Raw genomic sequence first — 18,476 nt, 5'->3', positions numbered from 1 at the left:
CAGAGGTCCCACAGTGAGGGTGGGTGGTGCTGTGATGTTTGTGACATTCCCGGATCCCAGTGGTCGACCCTCCAACGTTTGAACCGGAATTTGAGAGGAGTGTGGATATGAGGGGATGTTCAGTGAGGAAGCAAGGGCCTGGTCAATGAAATTCCCCGCAGCACCGGAGTCCACTAGAGCAGTAGATATAACATATGAGGGACAGCCAGCTAGTGATATGGATTCTTGATAGAGTTTGGAGGAAAATGAGGATGGTGGAATACTCACGCCAAATCCAAAACTTGATCACGCGACCATCCCTCTGCTCTTGTGGACCCCGGGTTGGGACGTATCAGACACTGCTGAAGCTGGTGCCCCTCCTGTCCGCAATAGGGACAGAGCCCCAGCTGTCTCCGACGGTGTCGCTCAGCCACGGGGAGGCGGGTGGCCTCTATTTCCATGGGTTCAGGCTCTGACTCAGATTGGTCAACAAAGGAGGGAGAGAGGTGATGGTGGTACCAACGCTCCCACTGAAGGCTATCCATACAAATGGCCATCATGATAAGTGTGTCCAAGGAGACGGTGTCATCTTGTCTGGATTTCCTCGCGCAACCCTCTTCAGAATAGGGTGCAAAGTGCCGGCTCATTCCATCCGCTGGATGTTGCCACTACCCTGAAGGTGAGAGCATACTCCGCAGCGGTCTGGCCCTCTTGCCGTAGGTGGAGTAAACACTCACCTCCACCTCTGCCCTCTGGTGGATGGTCGAAGACCCCCCTGAACAGAGCCATGAACCCCTCATACGAATCCAGCTCCTCTTCTCCTCTCTCCCAGATGGCCGTAGCCCACTCCAACGCCCGTCCAGTCAGCAGGGAAATTACCATGGCAACCTCTCGGTGGTGGGGGCTCCCATCTGATGAGCGAAATAGAGGGAGCACTGGAGTAGGATTCCACGGCATTCTGATGGAGTCCCATCGTATTTAACCAGGAGAGACAAACGGACCTCGCTGACCTGGACGGACTGCTGGATGGGCTGGGATACTGGCTCTCTGGGTCGACACGAAGGAGAGAATCCTCCACCAGATGAGGGTGACACCTCTTGGGCAACGACAAGACGTTGAAGAACGCCGAGGACATCATCCATAGCCGCCCCCATTTGAGCCAGATGGTCGTGGTGTTGGCGAAGTAGGTCTTCCTGTTCACTGACCATGCCTTGATAAACTGCTGCTTCCATGAGATGAGGCTGTAATGAAGACACAGGGCATTAGGAAGCAGGTGCAGTTTGAGACGTAATGATAAAAAACAAGAGAAGCATCTGGACATGAGAACATAAACAAATATAATAACACCTGACGGGAAATGACAACAGAGTACTATATTATAGGGGGAGTAATCAGGAAAGTGATCATGTCCTGGTGTTCCAAATGAGGTGCAGGTGTGCGTAATAAAGGGTTGCCAGGTGTGCATAGTGATGGGTTGCCAGGACCGGTGGTTAGTAGACAGGCGGGTTAGTAGACAGGCGACTTTGAGCACCGTAGAGGGGGAGCAGGAGTAAATGTCTTTTACTTGAACTCCGTGAAGCATTTATTTGGGCAGCAATTTCTGAGGCTGTTAACTCTAATGAACTTATCCTCTGCAGCAGTTCTGGGTCTTCCTTTCCTGTGGCGGTCCTCGTGAGAGCCAGTTTCATCATAGCGCTTGATGGTTTTTACGACTGCACTTTAAGAAACTTTCTTGGAATCTTCCGGATTGACTGACCTTCATGTTTTAAAATGATGATGGAGTGTCATTTCTCTTTGCTTATTTGAGCTGTGCTTGCCATAATATGGAGTTGGGCTATCTTCTGTATACCACCCATACCTTGTCACAACACAACTGATTGGCTCAAATGCATTCAATCAATCACATTTATTTATAAAGCCCTTTTTACATCAGCCGATGTCACAAAGTGCTATACAGAAACCCAATCCCAAACAGCAAGCAATGCAGATGTGGAAGCATGGTGGCTAGGAAAAAATCCCCATAAAGGCAGGAACCTAGGAAGAAACCTAGAGAGGAACCAGGCTCTGATAGGTGGCCAGTCCTAATCTGGCTGTGCCAGGTGGAGATTATAACAGTACATGGCCAAGATGTTCAAACGTTCATAAATAATAATAATCACAGTGGTTGTAGAGGGTGCAACAGGTCAGCACCTCAGGAGTAAATGTTAGTTGGCTTTTCATAGCCAAGCATTCAGAGACAGCATGTGTGGTAGAGAGAGAGAGAGAGGGAGGTAGCAATTCCGGTGAACAGATCAGGGTTCCATAGCCGCAGGCAGAACAGTTGACACTGGAGCAGCAGCACGACCAGGAAAAGAAGGAAAGAAATTCTACAAATGAACTTCTAACAAGGCACACCTGTTAATTGAAATGCATTCCAGGTGACTACCTCATGAAGCTTGTTGAGAGATTGCCACGAGTGTGCAAAGCTGTCATCAAGGCAAAGGGTGGCTACTTTGAAGAATCTCATATATAACTTATATTTTGATTTGTTTAACACTTTTTTGGTTAGTACACGATTACATATGTGTTATTCACAGTGTTGATGTCTTCACTATTATTCTACACTGCAGAAAATAGTAAAAAATAAAGAAAAACAACGGAATGAGTAGGTGTGTTCAAACTTTTGACTGGTACTGTATATCCATTGATTTTTGAAGAATATAACTTGCCTCATGAGGTTAGTTCAACTGTAACACTCCATGAGAACACAAAATATGAGCTTGTTTTTCTCCAATGTTTGTAAACATTGTATAGCCTTGTAGTTAAAACACACATTTTTACATCATGGATGGTCAGTCATGGATGGTCATAGCTCTGTCTATTAATCTGAGAGTGGTTAGGTTTCTCCAGGCCCATCCCTCAGCTTTTTACCAAAACAGAGGCGGGGCGACCATTTTGTAATTGTTTCATCTTTGGATTTGCCCTTTAAACAGCTGCATATTATCAAGATATCAAAGTGTCACCAACAAAAAGGTGAACAATAGGCCTATAGCAAATGCAACATGGCATTCATTTTTCACGTGTAACTAGCACTGCTAGTACTGCTCAAAACATGCCATTCCATGAGCGCAGCCTTTTTTCCCCCCAATTTGAATCAACGATCCCAATCAGTCCTCCATGACAACAAAATCATAAACAACAGAGTAGGGCTGGATAATAAGTCCTTAGCTTTGGGGTTATGTATCAAGGCACAAGGCGAGACCCAAATGCAGACACAGGAGGCAGATGGTTGGAGTCTTACAATGTTTATTAATCCAAAGGGGTAGGCAAGAGAATGGTCATAGACAGGCAAAAAGGTCCAAACCTGATCAGAGTCCAGGCGGTACAGAGTGGCAGACAGGCTCGTGGTCAAGGCAGGCAGAATGGTCAGGCAGGCGGGTACAGAGTCCAGAAACAGGCAAGGGTCAAAACCCAGGAGGACTAGAAAAAGGAGAACGCAAAAAGTAGGAGAACGGGAAAAACACTGGTTGACTTGGAAACATACAAGACGAACTGGCACAGAGAGACAGGAAACACAGGGATAAATACACTGGGGAAAATAAGCGACACCTGGATGGGGTGGAGACAATACCATGAACTGGTGAAACAGATCAGGGCGTGACATTATGCTCAGGTAAAACATTTGGCTAATCTATACTTCCATTTGTCAAAGTCCTATTCTTGAAGATCAAGGGATATAAGATTTATTGGAATGACTGGAATTCTGATAGAGTTTGGTTTTTAATGTGAAGAGATAATTTAATCATATTATTATATGTAGTAGAAAGCAATGGGTTAGAAGAAGCCTACATAACCAATACATAAAGTAAAATTTAACATCCATATATGGCCAGCTATGTCAACTTTAACATTGATTTATCCTGCAATATAGACAGGTGTGTGCCTTTCCAAATAATTTCCAATCAATTGAATTTACCATAGGTGGACTCCAATCAAGTTGTAGAAACATCTCAAGGATGATCAATGGAAACAGGATGCACCTGAGCTCAATGTCGAGTCTCATAGCAAAGGGTCTGAATAATTAAGTAAATAAGGTATTTCTGTTTTTGTTTTTTAATACATTTGCAAAAATGTCTAGAACCCTGTTTTCGCTTGAGGAGTTTTTATTTATTTAATCCGTTTTAGGCTGTAACGTAACAAAATGTGGAAAAAGGGAAGGGGTCTGAGCACTTTCTGAATGCACTGTAAGCCTGGGGTATCAACCATTCAAAGTTGGCCTAAGTGGGAGTCACCATAGAATTCTATAGGAATGACCTTACTGAGTAAAGTATGTGTTTTCGTCATTACTTTTAACACAGTCAAAAATGCATAATTATGGCTAAACCCTGCCCGTTTCCACAAGTTATCTTCTTAAAATGTGATTTTAAACCTAACCCTAACTAATGATGGCCAAGTTTGATGCGTTGGTCCACCAGACCTTCCGTGCATTTGGGCGGGAGTGTCTGGGAAATAGATTAGGAGTAATGTGGCTAACATGACATCACTTTAGATCATATGCCATCCTTCAGCACAACACCCCCACCCACATGTTTATATAATATTCAACATAGTGGGTTATGTCACATTTGACATATGGGTGATTATGTCACACATTTATGCCACATTATGAACCCTTTATAAAGCATGGCATACGGTTATAGATGCTATGTAACACATTTATTCAGTGCTTATGAAGGCATCATGAAGGTTTTATGAAGCCTTTATAAGCTGACAATAATTTAAAGCGGTACCAAAATGGATGTTCTTTGCCGGACAAGAATTGTCCTGACTTTCAAGAATGTCTGAAATGCTTCACCTTGATTTTCTGGTTGGCTAGCTAGTTTCGTCATCCAATTATTTCAGATCTACAGGAGTGCCAGTTTCACCATGACACGGTCTAGCCTTGACGGCCTATGCAGTGCGTTATCTGTGGCGATACGTTAGATATACATAATACAATAGCTGTAACTCTATCCCGCGCAACTGAGCACATTTCTTTCGTTCATCCTCCATCATGTATAGTGCTAGCTATTATAATTAATTGCCTGTTTTATTAGTTATAATATGGCATATGGAATGGATAAGCAGCTGATCATTTATAATCAACCCTGCTAGACAAAGCATGATTATAATATTCTGTTAAATAGGCCTATGTATTATTGCTGATGGGTTTTTCCCATGGACGTGATCTGGAATCATTAAAATACAATAATATTCTCTTTCATTTGGATTGAAGTGGTAGCTCGCTCTTCTTTTTAAAAGTGAAACACATTGGATAGATTTTTGATGAAAAGGATGTCATCTGTTTTAACCTGTCATCTGCATGACTGAAGTGCGTTAGGAAAAAGCTCTGGCACATTCCGCAAATTCAGACAGCTACATCATCTTGTATAACACTTAAACCAAATCTCCCTCAGAACAAATATGTGTGCAGTACGGCAATTTGCCGTCCTGCCATCATCTATTTCTCAAGAGTGAGCTTTCTTCTGCCGTTTGTCATTGAAAGAACCACACTGGTTTTATCACACTATTTAAAAGTATGTTTTCTCCACCAAAGTTTTTGGTTTTGGAGTTGTCTGTACCAGAGTACACAGCCTAGTAGTGCCTCTGATTAGCGTATGAGGCTCCAGTCCAGTCTCTTCCTCGTCAGTCCCTTTCCTCTCAACCCGGATTCTGCTCTCAGTGTTGCTCTGATGTGCTGCCATCAAATGGCTGCTGCCTAGACCATAGAAATAGAATCACTAGACACAGCGGATGGTAATGAGCTCAGCTGGGACGCAACGCTGGTCTGGAGAGAGAGTGCACTGTGCAGGGGACACTTTGATGCTTTGTCCCAAATGGCACCCTGTTCCCTGTTTGCAGTGCACTACTTTAGACTGGAGATTTATGGGCTCTGGTCAAAAGTTGTGCACTAAATAGGAGGATAAGGTACCACTTTGGACATACCCTGGAACTCTGATCTAGACTAGAGACCTCAGCATGGTCAGCCTGCCTGTGTAGAGCCTGCCCATCCTACCATACACAGCTCTGAACTAGGTAGTTAGCAGCTGAATATTTGAAATTCCTCCTCTGGAAGGGGAGTTGTTTTGTTTTCTCTCCCTTCTGTGTTGTTGGATGAGCTTCTTCAAATGGATGGGATTGATTTATGGGACAGTTGTGTGACTGCAAATTTGTATTTTCTCCTCAATTGCTTAGCGAGAGAGATTCCATTTGTCTTTCAAGTTCAGCTATTTTGAAACAATCCTGTATTCAAGGCTTAAAAGCTTAACCCTCAATGATTGTGGATTTCAGATGATGCTGCTGGCTAAGCCAGTCCAACATTCATTTTATTCAGTGACCTTTAGAAATGGGCAAGTTTGCTTTTTGAGCTCTTGAAATTCAACTGTTAATACTAATGTAACCATTTCAAAAGATGTTAGACGTGTATGGCTGGTCAGTCAACAACTGAAGTTTAATTCAAGTGTTACATATGTAATGGCTCACTAGGCGTGGCTGGTAGGATGGCAATGATGAGAATCATTGACAAAGGTTCAATGCATATTTATCCAAATAAAACGGTTCACAATAAGGAAGATAAACTGTCAATCAAAGCACTCCCACACACAGGGGATAAACTTAACTTAGGCTGGAATTTATCTTCGAAGATTAAATAGATTGTGCTTTTCTGCCAACATAAGTCAATGTCCGTGGCCTTCCATCAAATGCCCGGCAAGCTCAGCCTCCGGCATCCAGCCAGGAGCTTCTCCTTTGCTGAACTGAGGCTATGTCTACACTTGACACTTACATGCGACTTCCGCTATCTAAATACGAAGATTGCATCGAAAATATAGGTCTAGGCGCACAAAAGTCGCATTGTGTGCAGCTTTCTCCTCAGTCTTGATGCAATCAGGCTACCGAAAGCGCATACGATGTCATCAGCATTCTGCCTTCAAGTCTCCAGAAAACACGTACTTTGGGAGCGAGAGGCACGTTTTTCACGTTGGAGAAAATATTATGCTAACCTGTATGCAATCCATTTAGCTTTGCTAGCTAGATTTCTGGCTAGCTACAGAGGCTTGCTATAGTAGTTGGCTACTGCCATCAAGTTGTTGTTGTGCTATTATCAGATTTAGCCTGTACCACCGTTTGCAGAATGAATATTGGCATTTGAATAATCCGGACACAATGTGAACACGGTAGACACATTTAAATGTAGGTGTAGACGCATGAAGTGTTAGGAATTCCACCATCAGAACTCCATGATCAGAATACAAAGGATGCATGAACTGTCAAGTCTAGATACGGCCTGAAACAGCACCTTACATGCCCCCCATATGTGTTGCACCCTAACGAGGCTGAGTGGCTTTAGGTGCAGGCTGTGGCACTGCAGCCTAACTTGCTGCAGCTTAAAAATGCTGGTTGTGGGGCGTCTTACACTCCAAACAATGGCTTTCCCAGGCCACATATAATATAAATTATTATATTTTGTAAGATTATTTGAGCAAATGCCCAACCCTTTTCCCCTGAATTATATAGGTACCACTCTCTCCTAAATCCATAAATGATCAAGTTAGAGCAGAGCGCTGTACACCTTGAGAATGATTTACATTGAATTGTTGACTCACAATTTTCAATCAATCATTCAGTAAACAAAAGTTCCATTCTGTCTTCCTAAACTATTTCCACTCTCTAGTTGTTGTATACACATTTTCCCGGCTTTCAGCTTCATCTGTTTTTCTATTATTCCAAGCATAGTATTCCTTGTGAACATTTTTCTCTGTGTGTAGATGGATCTTTCCCCTCTTTGAGAATAACGTAGATAGATGGATATATAGAGAGAGAGAAAGAGAAGGGAGACAGACACAGAGAGAGCAAGAGAGACAGAGAGAGTGAGAGAAAAAATAGAGAGATTGCCTAGCCCAGGACAGTCTAGTCGTCTCTTCTTATCTCTCTGTGTGGTCCTGGCCCCTGTAGCTGCTGAATGAATCAGACTGCAGTGTCAAACCTTTTCTAAGCCAGAAGGGGCACCTTGACGACAGCCAAATGTGAATCGGCAGCACATGTCGACGTCCTCTTGGACTCTTGTCCAGCTTCACAGCTTAACACCTTCCATTACGAATTACAGCCCACTTTTTATAACCCCAACATCTGCCAGTCGCTCCTGCCACACTGCCCTCTGTAATATCTGCACTAACCCTCTCTCTTTATCCAGATGTTTCTGTTTCTCTGTCTTTCTCTCTATTCTCCCTCTCTCTGTTTCTCTCTCTATTTCTCTCTCTCCTTGTTTCTCTCACTCTCTTTTTCTTTCTGTCTCTCTTTCTTTCTCTCTCTCCAGTTACACAGGCCCTGCTCGACTGATTTGCTACTGACAGTTCCCGGTCAGTCGGTCAGAGCATGGGAGTAAACAGTGTGGAGAGAGAAGCAGGGTATGAGAGGCAGGCGGCACTCCTGCTAATTTGATTGTCAGCATAAGGCAATTCAGACCCATTTAGCTCAAATGCAGCACAGTGCTTATTCTCACACCTCAGTTCCTACATTGTTTTTAGTCAAAATTGCCAATATGCCCTGAAATAACCTGGTGTAGTACTGAGGGGTAACTCTAATGATGCAGACAATGGCAGCTGCTGTGATGTGATACTGAGCTGTGCGTACAAAAGAGACCTACAATTTCTCGGAGAGCGAGATGTCTTTGCATTCTCTCTTATCGATTTAAAATGAATATTTTTCGGCATCTCATTTATAATATTCAACCCACTGTAATTGTAGCTCTGTATCCGACAGCAAAATCCATTGACGTAATGAATTGATTGTCAAGGAGGGAGAACTGGAACATGCTAATTGCGTGCGCTGAGCAGTGGTGTGCTGTGTGTGCATAGCTCCTAGGTGCCTTGTCCCGTTTCACACAAAATGACTGTCTCAAATGGCACCCCATTTCCTATTTAGTATACTTTTGACCAAAGTAGTGCACTATATTGGGAATAGGGTTCCATTTGGGACACAGCTAATGGTGTTTTCTTTTAGACATTCCAGGGTCAGAGAGGGTGATAGGCTTGTAGCTCTGGCATTAAAAGACTCTAATGCTGATGGACAAGGACAATGTCGGTGCCCAGACTCCCACTGGTATCTGGCCAACAATGCTGTCGAGGAGGGGACTAAGACAAGATGCTCCTCAGACCTTGCTGCCCACTGATGCTTTTGCTTTCCAAACAGTGTTGGTAGAGGTTGTGTCCCAAATAGCATCCTATTCCCTACATAGTGCACTACATTTTACCAGAGCGTAGGGCTCTATATAGTGCACTATATAGGGAGTAGGATGCCATTTGGGATGCAAGCAGAGTGATTAATAATGCATCTCTACATTATCTGCTTTGCTAAGCTGAGACATACAGAGAGAACTGAGACATAGAGAGAGCTGAGACAGGCAGAGGAGAGGGGCTGAGGAGAGCCGATAGCCTCTTAAAGCCTATCATTTATGGTGTTTGTCCTGTGGAATTTGCACTCACTGTCTACTTGGTCTAGCAAAATGGTGCTGCTCTCAGCCGATTACCAGACTGGGGGGAGGGGGGTTTGGTTAGTTCTGCGGCAGTCAGACATTCTGGGATCTGACAGGTTTTTTTCCTCGTTCACGTCAGTTGGGTGCTTTAGCCCTCCGCTCCTCTCCTATTCCACACTGGAGCTCTGAATGCCAGCCTCCCTCCCCTGCTGATGCAACAGCTTACAGGCACTGTGCCGCCTGCCGCCTGCCGCTAGCTGCAACTCAGAGCCAAGGTCACATTATTTTCAAGAACAAGCAACACAAAATGCCTAAAGGTGAAAAGGCAGTCTGGAACAAGTTCATCCTGTACTATGATTTAATGGGACAATTCAAATGAAATAATTCAGAGGGTTACCAAGATTAGAACAGACTGTTATATAAACCCAGGGATTGTTCCCATTTGAACTTGTGGACCACAGCAACTGTGCATTGAAAAACCCAGGTTCCTGGTCTTCATTGCGATGGGCATGAATTGTGCGACTCATGTAGAACGCAGGTCACAGAAAATGTACATTGTTAGTGGGATGGGGTGGGTATTGTAGTATGCTGTATGATGTTTAGGGGTGGTTTTTGCTTTTTATTTCTTTCATATATCTTTGTTTATCTGGGGTGCGTCTTGCAATCCAACCTGTGAGAGAAGAAATACAACATTTGGTGTCAGTAATGCACTTTTAATATTGGATGCCAATTGTCGTTAAACCACAACAAAGAAGAACAACTCCTGTGGGCACCACCACCATGTGAGAGGACACAAACGCTGGCTGTGTGTGAGCTGTTTGGCCAGCCAACGCACTGCACTACAGAGAACTTTAACTTTGAACAGATTGTGCTGAACTTTTTTTTGGTATGGTGCAAACACTCACTTAATTGGTGTTGTTTCATAAGTATCTGAAGTGATGCTAAGTAACCTATTGGTGTGACATTGATTTATGGTCTGATGAAGGAGCTAGGCCTTTTCTTTTAAAGTTACTACCTGAATATCTTATTTGTATATCCTGTTTTGCCTGCAACCCTGCCTCCTCCACCATAGGTGTATTCATTACATCTTGCACTAAAAAACAATTTACCGTTCAAGATCCAAACGGAAGGAACCTACCTCAATTTGTCTAATAAAACCTATTGTTTCCATTACAAACCATTTTCCGTTTGGAGTAAACGGTTTCTGATGCAAAACGTTTTGCAACAGAATAAAAGCTTTCCAACAGAATAAGCATAATCAATACACCCCTGTCCTTCAGGTCTGAAACACGCCTGCTGGCAAGTGCCTAACTCCACACTTTACCACACTGGTGACAACCAGACAAAGCAATTTGAATTGAATTCTGTGAATCCTAAAATCTGTATCGAGGCAAAGGCGTAGTGCAGATGGGAAAACTATTATATTTAGGAAAACAGCTCACTTCTTGCAATTCTACACATTTTGCCACGAAGACAGAAAAATTTGTAGTTTTATAGCTAATCTCATGCTATTCTACACATTTTGCCATGAGGCTGAGGGAGAATTCTTTTCAGTTTTAACGCTAATTTCCTGCTATTTTACACATTTTGCCTTGAGGCTGAGAGGACATTATGCAGTTTTAAAGCTAATTTCCTATAATTAACAAAAACAATGTTGAGGGCTGCGGTGGTGTATCCTACGCCACTGTATCGGGGAGTTTACGGAGATAACTGATTGCCTTTGTCCTCTAACACATTCCTCACTCCTCCTCACCTTTCTTATTGTTTATTTGATTCATTTGCTGTATCTGTTACTCCAGGCTACACAAATAAATAATCCGGAGCAACTGGCTCCATCCCCGGGCTCATGATTTATTTACACATAATGATGGATAGAAATAGAAAAAGGAGAGAAATGTATAGGCCGCCCTAAATCTAGCGATACGGTTTATCGCTAGACCGTATCGTATATGTAACGGGTTTCTTCTTCCTCCTCTGAGGAGGAGGAGTAGTAGGAAGGATCAGAGGACCAAAATGCAGCGTGGTATGTATCCATAATATAATTTAATGAGACTGAATACAAAATACAAAAGAACAAGAGAATCAATGAAAATGAAAACCGAAACAGTCCCGAAATGGTGCAAACACTGAAACGGAAAATAATCACCCACGAAACACAAGTGGGAAAAGGCTACCTAAGTATGATTCTCAATCAGAGACAACTAACGACACCTGCCTCTGATTGAGAACCATACCAGGCCAAAACGCAAAAGACAACATAGAAAAAGGAACATAGACAACCCACCCAACTCACGCCCTGACCATACTAAAACAAAGACATAACAAAAGAACTAAGGTCAGAACGTGACAGTATACCTGCCTATTTCCTGTAGGTCAACACATACACAACCGCTTTTCCTAAACAGGAAACAGCCTATTTGTTTAATTTAGGCTAGTGATTTGGAGATGGCAATAAGGTATGCATGCATCATTTTGGGATAACCATACATCAGACAAATAACTGGATACGTCTAAACCTTTGTATAAAGACATTACAGACATAAGGGATATTTTTCCCTGTTTTGATTGAGCTCAGATTATTTAGGTATGTGGTGATATTTCCCTTTAAATGTTGGCCTTAAAGTATAGTATGTAGGCATACATACTGTATGGGGTGCTAAGAGTTTAAAAGATTATAGCTTTTGCGTCACAAATAAAATAAGATGGTACCCTCTCCCCTATATAGTGGACTACTTTTGACTCTGTGGTGCCATTTGGGACGCAGCCCTGGTCTCTCCTGCTGACCACTGCTCAAGTCATTAGAATTGCCTCTGGGAGGAGTAGAATTTCTGAGGGAGACTTGGCCAATTTTCTGGAAACAGAGCCAATTAAAGATGGTGAGCCACATGATTATTACTCATTACAGATCACAGTCAGGTCACATAACCTGGCCGTAAAATCATACTGCAGATTCTTCACTTAAATTTTCTATGACAAATGTATCTTATGCAATCAGTTCAATTATTGATTGTTATAGAGAAACGTTTCACTTGTATCTTTCAATGATTGAAGTTTAAGTAACCGGGTATTTTAATCAGTTCCATTTTTCTCCCCTCTTTCTCTTTGTCCTTACACTTTATAGGGAGAGATATTAGGGGCCCAAAAGGGTTACCATAGTTTATACCTCCTTGACATCTCTGCTGTTCTGTCATGTCATGCCTAATGAAGACTCCACAAAGTCAATAAGGATGAGCTGAGCATGAGTGTTCCCAAATCTGCAATGTGAGCTCTCTAATGACAGCATGGCTGAATTAATAATAGAGAGAGCAGAGCAGGAGTGGAGAGAAGAGAGACGAGAGGGAGAGATCAAGAGCAGAAAGGGTGCAGTCCAACCCCTCAAAGAGCATCTTGCCGTCCCCTTCCAAATCTCCCCCAGCTGAAATTCAATCATTTATTTATATTTATAAACTTGGTGGTTTGATCCCTGAATGCTGATTGGGTGAAAGCTGTGGTATATCAGACCATATACTACGGGTATGACAAAACATCTATTTTTACTGCTCTAATTACGTTGGTAACCAGTTTATATTAGCAATAAGGTACCTCGGGGGTTTGTGGTTTATGGCCAATATACCATGGTTCCTAAGAAGAGCTCTTAGCCTTGGTATATTGGCAATATAGCTCACCCCCTCGTGCCTTATTGTTTAATTATACCACACCATTGATGAATAATCCTTTCCTTTCTGATTAGCTTGAAGGGCATTCAAGAGCGTGCATTATTTCCCTATAACGCACGGTATAATTGCACGGTTTAATTGAAGGACTATGACGTTCATTCTTACATGTTCTATTTTTGAGCTGCTTTTGAAACCAAAAGTTGAATTGAAAACATTATTGGCATTGTTTAATTCGATTTTCATAATAGCAAGCTAGGATGATGGTTTGGTTAGCTAAGCTAGCAAGTCTGTTTGTTTGGTTACCAAGGCAATAGTAGCGATCTAGCTAGTTAGTCAACTTGATAGCTACTTCAGTGGATGTTGTCACATTTCTACTGGCAAATTGATACATTTCTAGTGGCAAATATGTTAATTAATAGCCCTGGTATAAAAGGGATAATCAATTCAGGGCTCTATGAGTTGTCTGGAAAAAATGCAACTCCGTGGAAGGTGAGTTCCACTTCGCTAACATGTGGTGCAACACACCTTCCACGTTGTGCATTATTTTCCAGAGAACACATAAGCCCCTCGATGATTATCCCTTGCGAATTTCCAAGATAAATACTATCAGGGTTCTCAGTCGTGTTGATTTATTTACTATTGCCTTGACGTGGTTTCGACCTGCTACCTGAAAATGGGTTTATTGATTCAACATAAAATTCAGTTATGACTTCCTGCTGGATGGAGGAAAAAAACCTACTCTGCATTTGTTACTGCCATCACAGTGCTTGATATAATGAAATATTGATTAAACAGCTATCAAAGTATGAAATTACATTTTCATTTAGTTGCTCCATTATGTCCCTTCATTGCACTTGAAGCATTCAGGCATATTATATACTGCAATTTCACATTTATATCATCTTACCCGGGAATTCCTCATTTGAAATGCCTCCAACCCAGTGTTATATTTCATGCTGTTGTTTGTCTGTCCTCTCTCCCACCAGATGAAGTCTACAGAAGTGGACCAAGGGCTTTTCACAGACACCTACTGTAAAGTGTGCAGCGCTCAGCTCATCTCCGAGTCCCAGAGGGTTGCCCACTATGAGGTGAGGAATACTTACTATTCTACAGTAATTCCTCTCAACCCCTACCATGCAGAGTTAGAGACCAGACACACCATAATGAACATCAGTTGTGCGCAGTAGATCACCTGCACAAACTGCGGTGATTCATTCATCGTGCAGAATAATAGTCGATGTTCTGTGGTGAGAGGCAATAGGACGACCGCCCGCTGTGCATGGCCAACGTTCGTATTAGTCTGTCTTGTCAAGATGAGCGAGGGAGACAGAGGTTTAAGCAGTGATCGAACCCTAGTCTCCAGGGGCCATAGATGGTCTGAGGTTGGCAGTGCTATGGCTAAACCAACCACCAGCACATCCCTCATCAGTTTACCAGACAATCCAACCATTATTAACCAAGGCTTAGGTCATGCTGTTTGTTCTGTGTCAGTCAGCACCGCTCAGCAGCAGAAATCGCAAACGGCAGAGGGCTGCAGTTTTAAAATGTCAATAAGCACGACTCACCTGGATTCACCCAATTATTCTTAATTATTTAGTTAAAGTGCTGACAAACAGCAAACACTGCCAGGCCCCATTGCCCTCCATGACCACCAGGTTTGTCGACAACCAGAGATTGCAGAAGAGGTTCTCTTTCCGTGTGTTTCAGCAGTGCTTGAGTTTGGCCAGTGCTCACTAGACTGAAGTACGAACACCTTGCATTTTCTTCTGCTTGACCACCTTCACCTCTTATACAAATCAAATGTTATTGGTCACATACACATATTTAGCAGATGTTGCCAGCAGCATACCACCCTGCATACCACTGCTGGCTTGCTTCGGAAGCTAAGCAGTGTTGGTCCTGGTCAGTCCCTGGATGGGAGAGTAGGTGGTGTTGGAGGGCAAGTAGGAGGCACTCTTTCCTCTGGTTTAAAAAATATCCCAATGCCCCAGGGCAGTGATTGGGGACACTGTCCTGTGTAGGGTGCCGTCTTTCGGATGGGACGTTAAACGGATGTCCTGACTCTCTGAGGTCATTAAAGATCCCATGGCACTTGTCGTAAGAGTAGGGGTGTTAACCTCTGTGTCCTGGCTAAATTCCCAATCTTGCCCTGAAACCATCACGGTCTCACCTAATCCCCAGTTTACAATTGGCTCATTCATCCCCCTCCTCTCCCCTGTAACTATTCCCCAGGTCGTTGCTGTAAATGAGAACGTGTTCTCAGTCAACTAACCTGGTAAAATAACGGGGGGAAAAAATTCAAATAAAATGTTATTGCAGGTGTAGCGAAATGCTTGTACAGTAGAAGGGCTCAGATCATTTCAAATGAAAATGTGTTCCGGCACTTGTTTCATTCTAGTCCAAGCACAGCGGCTGGCTATCGGGAGGTAACTGGTCTCTTCTGTACTCCAGATGCTGCCTTTCACTCACTGTCACACAGAGTCAGATGGCCAGAACACAGTGTCTGACTGCAGGGCCCATGGTGCATCCATATGGACATCAGGAATAATAGGAGCTGAAAGGACTCGTGTAACACTTCCTTCATGCGGTTTAAGTATTTATCCGAGTGCTTGCCCTACCCACAACGGACTGGTGGTCACTGAGTTTGCTACCGTTGCAACTACTCCTGATCGCTCTGATGCAACGTTACACTCGATGCTGCTATTTCTGATAGCTATGAAATGTGCTATCTGAGTGATTCCTCATGAAACTGGAACAAAAAAAGACAGTGATTTGGGGGATTTGTACGACATGTAATCCGTAGAAGGGTCCTTTGGAGGAAGGATTGTTGACATATATTTGATATTTGTATCTTAAAGCATAATTTCTGAATAATTGAAGTTTGAATATTTGTGCCATTTTGGCCTCACTCAGGCCTCTTTTAAGACTCATAATGTTTAATCTGTAGGTGCTACAAAGCAAAGGTTGATGTCATATGAAGCTTTACCACTTTCTCTGTAATATGAGTCATTTCTATTTATTTTAATAACACATCTCTTACATACATTTACGAATATAGGAAAATTAAAATGTGAACATGAATATAGAAAAAATGAGTTTTTTGATTTGGCAAATTTTTCTATATATTTTCAAATATAATATACCCTATGGGTATATCAACGTTTCAGAGTGGGCTATCTGCTACTTTTAGCGTTATGATCCAATTTGTAAACATTACCAACAGAGTGAAAGTGAAAAATGTATTAAAAATGGTTGCCCTCTGCTGGTAATTTGCAGGATGTGCGATGATAAAAGTAAAAGGAGGGCTGTGATTGGTTACGTTGCCTACTATAACAGTCTTTGTATAAAATGGGCCATAACTTTTTTTTAAACGGATGTCCCACTCTGGAACTTTGATATGCCCGTAGAGTATATTATGTTCAACAATACATTTAAAAGTTAGCCAAATCAAAAATGGTATATTTTCAATATTCATGTTAATACTTTTCAATATTAATACATTTCTATAAGAAATGTGTTATTGAAATTATAATGATACTCATATTACAGAGCAAGCTGTAAATCTTCAAATAACACTAACTTTTACTTTGTGGCACATACAGATGACATATTATGGATATTATGGAGTCTTAAAGGAGGCCGGGGTATGGCCAAAATGTCACAAATATTCCAACTTCAATATATTATTTCTCAATAATGCTTTAAGATACAAATATCAAATATATGTCAACATTCCTTCCTCCAGAGGAACCTTCAATGGATTAAATATAGTGAAAACCACCAAAAGTCATGGTCTTTTTTTGTTCTAGTTTTGTGAGGAATCAGCCATCTATACTTTGATCGTGTTTTAGATCATGTATTATTCCCAAATAATTGTATCCCCCATTCTCTGATTAGTCTGTGTTAATATGAGACTAACTATGTTCAGAGTTCAGACAGTGTGCAGTCCATTGGGGTTGAGTGAGGATGAGGACCGACTGTGTTTAGACTGCTGGGATTGAATGAAGATGAGAATTACACCAATTAATCAATCAATCAATCAAATGTATTTATAAAGCCCTTTTTACATGAGCCGATGTCACAACGTGCTATTCAGAAACCCAGCCTAAAACCCAAAACAGCAAGCAATGCAGATGTAGAAGCACGGTTGCTCGGAAAAAACTCCCTAGAAAGTCCAGAACCTAGGAAGAAACCTAACTAGAAACCAGGCTCTGAGGTGTGGCCAGTCCTCTTCTGGCTGTGCCGGGTGGAGATTATAACAGTACATGACCAAGATGTTCAAACGTTCATAGATGACCAGCAGGGTCAAATAATAATAATCACAGTGGTTGTAGAGGGTGCAACAGGTCAGCACCTCAGGAGTAAATGTCGGTTGGCTTTTCATAGCCAAGCATTCAGAGTTGCAGGTGCGGTAGAGAGAGAGAGTCGAAAACAGCAGGTCCAGGACAAGGTAGCACGTCTGGTGAACAGGTCTGGGTTCTATAGCTACAGGCAGAACAGTTGAAACTGGAGCAGCAGCAGGTGTACTGGGGACAGCAGGTGGACTGGGGACAGCAAGGAGTCATCAGGCCAGGTAGTCCTGAAGCATGGTCCTAGGGCTCAGGTCCTCTGAGAGAAGAGAGAAAAGGGAGAGAAAGAGAGAGAGAGTTAGAGGGGCGCAACTTTCACTGGGGACACCACATTCTGAAATTGCATTTTTGCCCCCCCCAGTTTTATTATTGGAATGTGATACAAAACGAGGCAACAGTGCTTTAGGACCATGCGGACGCCTCCGAAGTTTGGGTAGGCTGGTTGGAATGTTTATCCGACTGGATAAAAAAATGTATAATAATAATAATCATTATGTCCCCCCCACTTCTAAAACCAAAGTTGTGCCCCTGGATTACACTGTAGTGCAGTGCAGTGCAGTCTAGTGTGGTAGTAATGTGAACTGAACAAGGGTAACAACAGAACCAAAGTGCTGAGGATGGGATCTCTCAGAGCTGGAAGTAGTTGTACCCCACTGTGTAGAATATTAATTTAGTTATTGTCTGTTGTGTTGAGACTGCACCACTTGGCCTGTTGCCTCCTGCATATGTGGTGCATCTGTGATCTAAGAAGCCTCTGCCTCTAATGCATTGTGACTTGTTTGGGGCATAGTGACGATAATGATAGGCAGTGGAAGGCAAGAAGAAGACTCAATGAGGAAAACAGGCAAGGCTTCACACAACTTTCTTCCAGACAATCACAGAGTTTATCCTGTGTTTGTTCGGAGAGAGAGAGAGAGAGACACTCCTGTGTCCTTAGTTGTCTCTTTACTGTCTCATGCCTTAGATGAGTAGATATGCTGTTTATGCTTCGTTTGAACGACC

At 42.6% G+C, this 18,476-nt stretch overlaps 1 protein-coding gene across 1 annotated transcript in view; it reads left to right on the top strand.

The window, feature by feature from the left end:
* The window catches only part of zmat4a (zinc finger, matrin-type 4a), a 147,877-nt gene that overhangs the window by 18,180 nt on the left and 111,221 nt on the right, over nucleotides 1–18,476 (top strand). Inside the window, exon 2 of the mRNA XM_020463476.2 lies at nucleotides 14,112–14,213. Within this exon, the coding sequence (XP_020319065.2) occupies nucleotides 14,112–14,213 (102 nt within the window). The remainder of the gene's footprint in view (nucleotides 1–14,111; nucleotides 14,214–18,476) is intronic.

The sequence above is a fragment of the Oncorhynchus kisutch genome, linkage group LG3 (genome assembly GCF_002021735.2).
Source record: "Oncorhynchus kisutch isolate 150728-3 linkage group LG3, Okis_V2, whole genome shotgun sequence".
NCBI classification, from domain to species: Eukaryota; Metazoa; Chordata; class Actinopteri; order Salmoniformes; family Salmonidae; genus Oncorhynchus; species Oncorhynchus kisutch.
Note: the sequence above shows the minus strand (reverse complement) of the source record. Positions and strands in the feature narration are given on the sequence as shown.